Source organism: Scomber japonicus, chromosome 15, assembly GCF_027409825.1.
Source record: "Scomber japonicus isolate fScoJap1 chromosome 15, fScoJap1.pri, whole genome shotgun sequence".
In the NCBI taxonomy this organism is placed as follows: Eukaryota; Metazoa; Chordata; class Actinopteri; order Scombriformes; family Scombridae; genus Scomber; species Scomber japonicus.
The window spans coordinates 15235886-15243927 of record NC_070592.1 but is presented as its reverse complement, the minus strand read 5'-3'; the positions used below and the strand labels follow the sequence as shown (position 1 = coordinate 15243927).

Here is an 8042-nt window from a genome sequence, read left to right as displayed (position 1 = left end):
AAACACCCCAAGAGTCTCAGAGAGGATTTCAAACAACACTTTTTAAAACTGAAGACAATTTAACACTTCTCTCAAAAAGGGCTCAGCTAATGTGCAGTTAGTGACAAAAACAATTGTGTTAGCATTTTCTAAGAACAAAAAAAAAGCAACAAAAAGAAGAGAAGGAGAACAACTCCACATCTATCTTCTCTTCTCCTCTACTGTTTGGTTTGTCTCTTCTATGCTCCTCTAACATGCAGCATGTAGGTTAGTATGATTATTCAAAACAATCAGAAACATCAGCCTCTTTTAAAACTCTGGGTCCTCAATAAATCATGAAAATAATATTTGGGATAGTAATGCCCTGTATACTGCACATATTGCATTTATGCTCTATCTGTCCTGGAATTTCACTCCATACACATCTGGATTGTTGTTTCTATAGTTTTTACTGTCAATATACAGGGAACTTTATGCTCATGCTCTACATTTTGGAGCAGAGCCTCTTAAATGTGGTTGTCTTTGCTGTGAAATGAAGGCTAAATTTAAGATTTGAGCACTCACAATCAATTTGGGGGCTCAAACTCAATACATTTTCTCCAGGAGCCAGGCTTCGGGCTCTTGGTTTCAGAAATGTCACTTCTGAAAGAGTCTTAAAGCTACTGTCGCAGAGTGCTGTAAAAGAGTATTGGGTTCATTTTGGTGAGCGCGGTGAGCGCGGTGAGCGCGGTGCCTCCGCTGGAGTCGCCAAGTCAGCAGACACACACTCTGTCGTCAATCAGCTTCCACATCAGGAAGCGGAAAGTCAATCCACAGCGAGGAAGAACCATTTTCAGCATTTTCTTTTTAAATGACTGCAGCTTCGAGGATTAATGTTCATTTACAACGTTCATTTGTTTGTGTCGACCCCGGATGAAGAGGTGTGTGCGCATGTGAGGGTTTGTATGAATGTACAGCATGTGTGTGAAAGTGAGTCCCCTGAAGTTTCCTGTCCAGGCAGCTGCTCGGTGGCACCTCCTAGAGCCCCTGAGAGACAGAGACAACCTCTCCTTTAAACAATGACCTGTGAATTTCTCACTTCTAGACAACCATGACGGATCAATCAATTGTCCATGAGGGCTTAGTGGAAGGAATTTTGGTGAAGGCTGAGACGGCACGAGGACCAGAATGCTTTTTTTCTTGAGTAAGTTGGTCCCATGGCAGATTGAGTTTTCTTCAGCAAATTACAGCACACCAAATTAGAGAAAAGCCCACACAGACACCAAGCCACCCTCCTCTCTCTTCTTCAGCATGGTGAGGACATCCTGAAGTCTTTTCCGACAGCGATGAATATAAAAGTGACTTAATTTGTTTTCTGCTATAACCTCTGACTTCCTCCTGTCTGTCGACTCTGACCAACCGATCACAGAGTAGACTCATTCTCTGTGTGACAGGAAGTGGTCGTGGTGGTAGCCTTGCCCTCCTTGTTGAGTTTCAGGAAGCTGGGTTTCTCCTTCACTACGGTAACAGCCACTTCATTACCACTGGGATTTTCCAGCGTTGTCAAAGCCCGTTTGACCGAAGCTTTGGTTTCCCTGTGGATCACAATTGAAACCACAACTATTAGGACAACTTTTTTGGCTCGGTGATGGCAAAATATTTAAAACAGGTGGTTTTCATACCCGTTGTTGGGAGTGGGATAAATGACCAAGAAGCAGGCGGTGAAGAATCCAAGGAGGGAGCCCCCAGAGGCCACCATGGGAATGACACAGACACTGCCAACCGCTTCCACCACAGCACCCAGAGCTGAGGCCACCAAGATCTGACTGATGTACACCTTAAATTATATAAAAATACAAATTTCTTAGTATACTATAGCATATATACTGTATATTAGACTCTGTTACATATTTTTGGTATTGTAAAGACAGTGTCAACACGTACTTGGCAGGATAAGATGGCACAGTCGATGCCAAAGCCTCGTCGGGAGTTACCAGGACTGTGCTGGATGTACTGCAGGAGGCAAAGAAAGTTACAGTTATTGTTAGTAGTCCTAAATAAATAAATAAAGTGATTTGTGTGCATTCAGTTCATGAGTGCCACTGACAACTGAAATATTTTAAAAAATGTTTCTGATAAACAATATGACAGAATTTGCATACATTTTTATCAATTGTAGATATTCCTGAAGTCACTTTTTAATCACCAATATGATACAAAATGTGCCCACAGGGAAATTTTCATCTTCATTCTCGGAGCCATTTTATGTTTATTTGAATATTTCTGTACCTCTTTCATTTCGTGATATTGTCCCAGCAGAGCATAAGGACAGTAGGAGATACTCATGGAGATGATGCCCATACTGCTAATCATCACCATGGCAACGTAAACGTTAGGGAACAGCGCCATGACAGCAGTTCCTATAGAGGTGAAAAAGAAAGAGAAAGATCAATTAATTTCAATTCATCAATTATTCTGCTGTTGTCTGTTGGTGTTTTGGTTTCATACCGATGGAGAATCCAAGTGTTCCCAGGATGTAGATGACCTTGATGCTCAGGTCGAAGTTATCCAGGTATTTCTGAAGGATAGCTGTATGAAGTAATGATGAGAAAAGAGGAGACACAGAGAGAGGGAGAGTAGTTGATCGTTTAGTGGAGAATTTAATGTCAAGATATGTTATTCTTGCGATCTGAAGCTGAAAAACAGCCACATTTGAGTGATCTGGTGAGTTTAAATTTCTGAGTGTGTTGTCACCTGAGCATGTAGCAGCCGTCATGGCATATATAACCAGTCCCCAACATCCCATCTGAACTCCTCTGTGATAATTTTCCAGCGCAGTAGAGTTAATAGGAGCCTGTGAGAAGAGGTACAGGTTTAGTTTTTATTTGATTTGACGTGTTGTCAGGTCCAATAATTAATCATCTCAGTATGTTTTTCAATTGTTCTTTGGCTTTTGCTGAAATTTCAGATTTTCATAAGTTTACTCAAAGTCCGTGTAAAGTAAGAATAAATGTGTGTTCTGAGTTTGACATACCACAGAAAAGTGTGTTGTTAACCACCCTGCCAAATTTGAATGATTAAAGCAATTGCCAAATATATGAAATTAGGCTTCAAAGTTGTGTAAAATTCAGCCTCTTTCTCTGCTCCCAAACGCTGTGGGCGTGCCGAGTTCGCTGAAACCCCGCCCCCTACCAAGTACCTGTCAATCAACCTCTACCCGAAACATGGACGCCCACGTCTGAGAGCTTTCTGCTGCTAGCTCAGCTGCTAGCTCGGCGGCTAACTCAGCTAACTGGCTAACTGTAGTAGCAGTAGTAGTGTTAGATGTAGTAACAATAACTCGCCACTAGGCAGGTTAACCACTGAGGAGAACGGACTCTCGGTCATATGGCGCTTTTCCACTACACAGTTCCAGCACGACTTGACTCAGTTCCAGGAATGACCTTTTCCATTACAAAAAGGTACCTACTCAATGTGGGCAGGGTCGTCATAGCACGGCTCCGCAAAACTGCCGTGACTTAATTTTATACGCGACACAAACACATAAACAATGGAGGACATGGAGGCAATGGTGTACTTGCTGCTGTACGTGGCTTTCTGTCACACACAAAGCAACAAAATTGAGCCGTATGGCTGTAACACTGTTGCCAATATTTCAAAATGCCAGGTTTGATTCTTGTGGGGGTTGGCTCATGACTCATGATTCCAGAGACAACTCTTCTGACCAATCAGTGGCGGCAGTCTGTTGACGTCACATTTAGTATCGGCTCGGCTCGCTTGGAACCTCAGCAGAGCAGGTACTAAAAAAGTACCATGTACCAGGTACTATCCCTAGTGGAAATGCGAAAAAAACCGAGTTGAGTCGAGTCATGCTGGAACTGTGTAGTAGAAAAGCACCATTATATAGTAGGGGCCAAGGTCACGCGGACACGCCACTACATCACAGAGTAGCCCTTTTTTGCAGGCTCAGAAAATCAGGAAAAATGAGAGGGTGGGAAACAGTTTAAGGCTCTATCTGCACAATTCAGTACTGCATAGTTATCAGCCTTTTCACGTTTTCTGTAACCATTTTCCAACATGTATAATATGTTTAGAGGTAAATCAATGAATTGACTTTACACAGACTTTAAGTAATCCAGTTTCAGGGTAATGTAGGGCTATATCTAAATGTATGTTGCTCGTACAGTAGGATCTCCGTTGTAGATAACTTGTCCCATGAAGTCTGTGAAGAAGACAGCCTCTGCGATGATGGAGAACCAGGTTAGCAGGTGACAGACACACAGCCGTAGCAGCTCCGGAGGCATTTTCAGCATGGAGAGCCACAGCAGCCGCACGGTGGTCTCCACCTGACGAGAGGAAGAGGAGGAGAATTAACAAAACCTCACACAATACATGTATACAAGATACTATGGACAAGATGTCCTTCATAGTGGAGAGAAATAATAGTGTTGCTTGTTGCCATGGTTACAGGTGCAAGCACAAAAACCTCGATTTTCCTGACAAAACTATTATTGCTTGGGTTCCTAAAATTGCGCCCATTTATTTTGTCAACATGTGAAAAAGAAATGTTTCAGCTTTGTTGAACCTGAATAAAACTGCCGTCTAATGTCCATTATGTTCTGTACAATGTGGTAGTTAGTACTGATTCTATTATTGATTAGTAATAATATATGTATAGTAATAAATTCATCGCTCTACTCCCCACCTCGCCCTCTTCGCTCTCTGCGTCTCCGCTGGAAGAGTTTGTGTTTCCACTGCAGTTTCTGTTCCTCCGTTTGTGCCTCCTGCGGTGTCTGGTCTCCACTTCGTACAGGTCGTTCATGCTGCGAGACGGCTTGATGAGAAAAGCGGCGTTGGCTCGGCGATAGCGATAGCGATGGCTCCCCACTCGGCCATAGTAGGAGAAGGTGCAGGACGGCTGGCGGTAGAAGGTGTGATGGTGACGTGACTGCCGTGTGGGAGCTCCAGTGCTGGCAGCTGATATAAGAGATAGTTTATTATTATTCTTTATTATTTTACAAAGATACTAAGAGATGGATAAGATATCTCATGGGTTTATCTTCTCATACAAATTGTACATTTTGTTCATCTGACAGGAAGTTGTTCAGGCAAATTGAGATCCACTTCATCTCTTTATTTACTCCTTAGAGTTTCTCCTCCAGGAAAAGGCACTTAAGATATTGCTACTTGGTACACGGCCAGGAAGCTTATCACTTAAACTGGATATCTCTACAGACTGTGACAGTAAAACACTGGCTCAGCTGCCTACTGGACATTATGTTTAATGAACTATCAGGATAAATGCAGTTTGTTTTTGTCTTTTTCACCACTGTTGGTTAGAAGATGAAATAGCTGTGAAAGACTTCTTCCAAATAAGAGTTCACATTCCCGTCATTTTCTTTAATGACCCATTAAGGATGAGTGGACTGGACATTCCTAGACAATGTACATTTCTTATTTGGTTGACTGCTCGATAGCTCAACACAATCAATAAAAATAAAAATATATAAATAGGATAAAAAAGTTGTAATGACGTTTATCTGACACCAACAAGTTCAGAGCATAAAATATAACTACAAAGTTCAAAGGAATAGTTAAATATTTTAGGAAATCGTTTATTAGCTTTCTGGGCTGAGAGTTAAATGAGAAGCTCAATACCGCTCTCATGTCTGTAGTGTACAACCTGTTAGCTTAGCTTAGCACAAAGACAGAAAATATGGAGAAAGTGAATTAACCCAAATTGTGGAACTATTCCTTTACATATTTTTTAATGACATTTCTATAATCGTTCAGATTTAGGACTTTTAAATACAGAAACGTAAATACAAACATCTACAATAATAGCATTTAAATAACAATATTGATTTCATCATGTTTTATTTAATATACAATTGATATTACATACATTATAACATAAAAACACTGACCTTTGACCATCCCAGCACGATGAGCCTGTCCTTTAGCACTCATCCTGTTAGCACTGGCATCTCTGTCAGCATTAACACCGGCCATCAGCCGCCCATTCAGTGTCCGCTGCTCATTGAGCTGGTTGTTCAGCAACGCCTCCTGTCCCTCGTCATTCTCCATTTCCTGTAAGAATGCCGAGAGGCGGCAAATTTTGGGGGTGGGAGCATGTGTTTGGTGGTTGCTGTTTTGGGGGCGGAGCAGATCCTGACTTCCTGCACTGCTGCTGCGTCTGATGCTGGCGACCTGGGGAGGAGGGGTGGTGCGATTGGCGTTGAAGAAGGAAGAGGTCGTAGGAGGCGAGTGGTGATAGGGTGAGAGGCGGTCAGTGAAGATGGACGGCTCTATGTGGCACAGGAACAACGCGTCATGGTCAAGGTGGTCAAGGGTGGCGTCTGCCATGGCAAGAACACTGTCACTTTTACCTGGAGAGAGGAGAAGCGGGATCATAAGATTTGATTTGAAGAATACAAAGACGCAACAAAGACAGAAATGTAATCTCATGAATTAACTAAAAAAAGAACTGTCTGAATACTAAGGAAAGGAATATCTTGCTAGCTTTGGAAACACAGGTCTTCTAGATACAGTATGTTCATCATACATTCAAAATTTCTGTCTGAAAAAACAGAAAAAAGAGACAAAACTCTTGAACTTACTTCTCACAAGCTCCACTTCTAGGAAGTCCATGTCCCCACGCTCTGACTGGTCATCTCCATAGGGGTCGTACAGGTCATAGCTGTCCATCGTTTCATCCTCTCCAATCATTTCCAGCTTGGGAGCGAGAAGTCCAGCCCTGCCATTGGCAGAAGGTTGAGGGTGGGTGGGATCTGGAGTCTCCTAAAAAGAACAGACCAAGAGGGACATGTTTTGTCACAAAAGTCATGTTGTGATTAAATTTTTTTCAAATTAGAATTTTACAGTACACACACACACACACACACACACACACACACACACACACACACACACACACAGTACCTGGTCCAGCCTGTCGTGATGTGGCGAGTATTGCTGCTCCTCAATGCTGAGCAGATGCAACACCACAGACACAGTGAAGAGGATGGCGGCAAAGAAGAACAGAATCTGTTCCTGAGACTTAAAGATTACTCCCAAGAAGGTGTGTGTCCAGTCTAGACCCCCAAGAGCGTAGCCCACTGCACCCCCGAGACCTGAACACACAGACACATGGAAAAGTTTAAACAGGTAGTAGGGACACAAGTGGAATGAGGGATTTTTTCTCTTTTAGTGTGTTTCTATGAGTCACATACATGTCAGTCCAGCCTACTACTACTCTTTATTTGTATGGCATATTTACATCCAAATTTGTAATAACACACTTTTATATACATATGCTCAGCTACACATGAATTAAAGTGAACAAACACTTGCGTATGAGAGGTACGAAAGCTTATGCAAAAACCTCTCAAAACGAACAGAATTTTAATATTGTACCTGCTGAGGCTGCGTGAATGTTGAGCGCCATGTCTTGGTCCTCTGTGTCTGCCACGTCTAACAGGTAAGCTCTTATTGGTCCCTCTGTTGCATCTGCGCAGAAGTCCAACACCACCACCCCCAGCACAGTAAGAACAATCCCTATTGGCTGTCTCCCCTGCTCGTCACCTAGCGACAGACCTGACAGAGAAAGACAGAGATAGTGCTTGTTGTTATAAGTTTACAAAACCAACAGCATATAATATAACAAGATATTTGTGTTTCTGTTTTATATCTTATAATAATAGACAGATATGGGTTTTCTACATATTTAGAAAAGGGTAAAAGCTCACTCAAGTTACAAAAACAAATATTCACAAAAACAATACTCTCAAATTTACTTACAGTGGTATCTATAAATAATATCAGAGAAAATGTTGTTTTTGTTATCAGGGTGAAATATCTCTTTAAAATTAATATATACACCAATTTAAGCCATTTTTAATACACAAACATTTTTAAACATGTTTGACATAATGATGGTAAAAAAGTCAATAAATATAGAAGATAAGTAAAATAAGACAAATTAACATTAAAATAGAGAATATCTGGACATATGCTGATGTAACACAGGTCAGAGCGACACATGTGATCATAGCTGATTAGTGAGTTAGACACACCCAAAACTG

General features: G+C 41.7%; 1 protein-coding gene across 1 annotated transcript in view; it reads right to left on the bottom strand.

The window, feature by feature from the left end:
* Positions 1-1203: 1203 nt before the first annotated feature.
* LOC128374131 (solute carrier family 45 member 4) overlaps positions 1204-8042 on the bottom strand; it is a 31529-nt gene continuing 24690 nt past the window's right edge. Inside the window, exons 3-14 of the mRNA XM_053334395.1 lie at positions 7375-7554; positions 6901-7091; positions 6579-6759; positions 5886-6347; positions 4664-4935; positions 4143-4304; positions 2713-2812; positions 2467-2547; positions 2248-2378; positions 1903-1971; positions 1641-1795; positions 1204-1553 (exon numbers count right to left, since the gene is read on the bottom strand). Coding sequence (XP_053190370.1) covers positions 1382-1553; positions 1641-1795; positions 1903-1971; positions 2248-2378; positions 2467-2547; positions 2713-2812; positions 4143-4304; positions 4664-4935; positions 5886-6347; positions 6579-6759; positions 6901-7091; positions 7375-7554 — 2156 coding nt within the window. The 3' untranslated portion in view covers positions 1204-1381. The remainder of the gene's footprint in view (positions 1554-1640; positions 1796-1902; positions 1972-2247; positions 2379-2466; positions 2548-2712; positions 2813-4142; positions 4305-4663; positions 4936-5885; positions 6348-6578; positions 6760-6900; positions 7092-7374; positions 7555-8042) is intronic.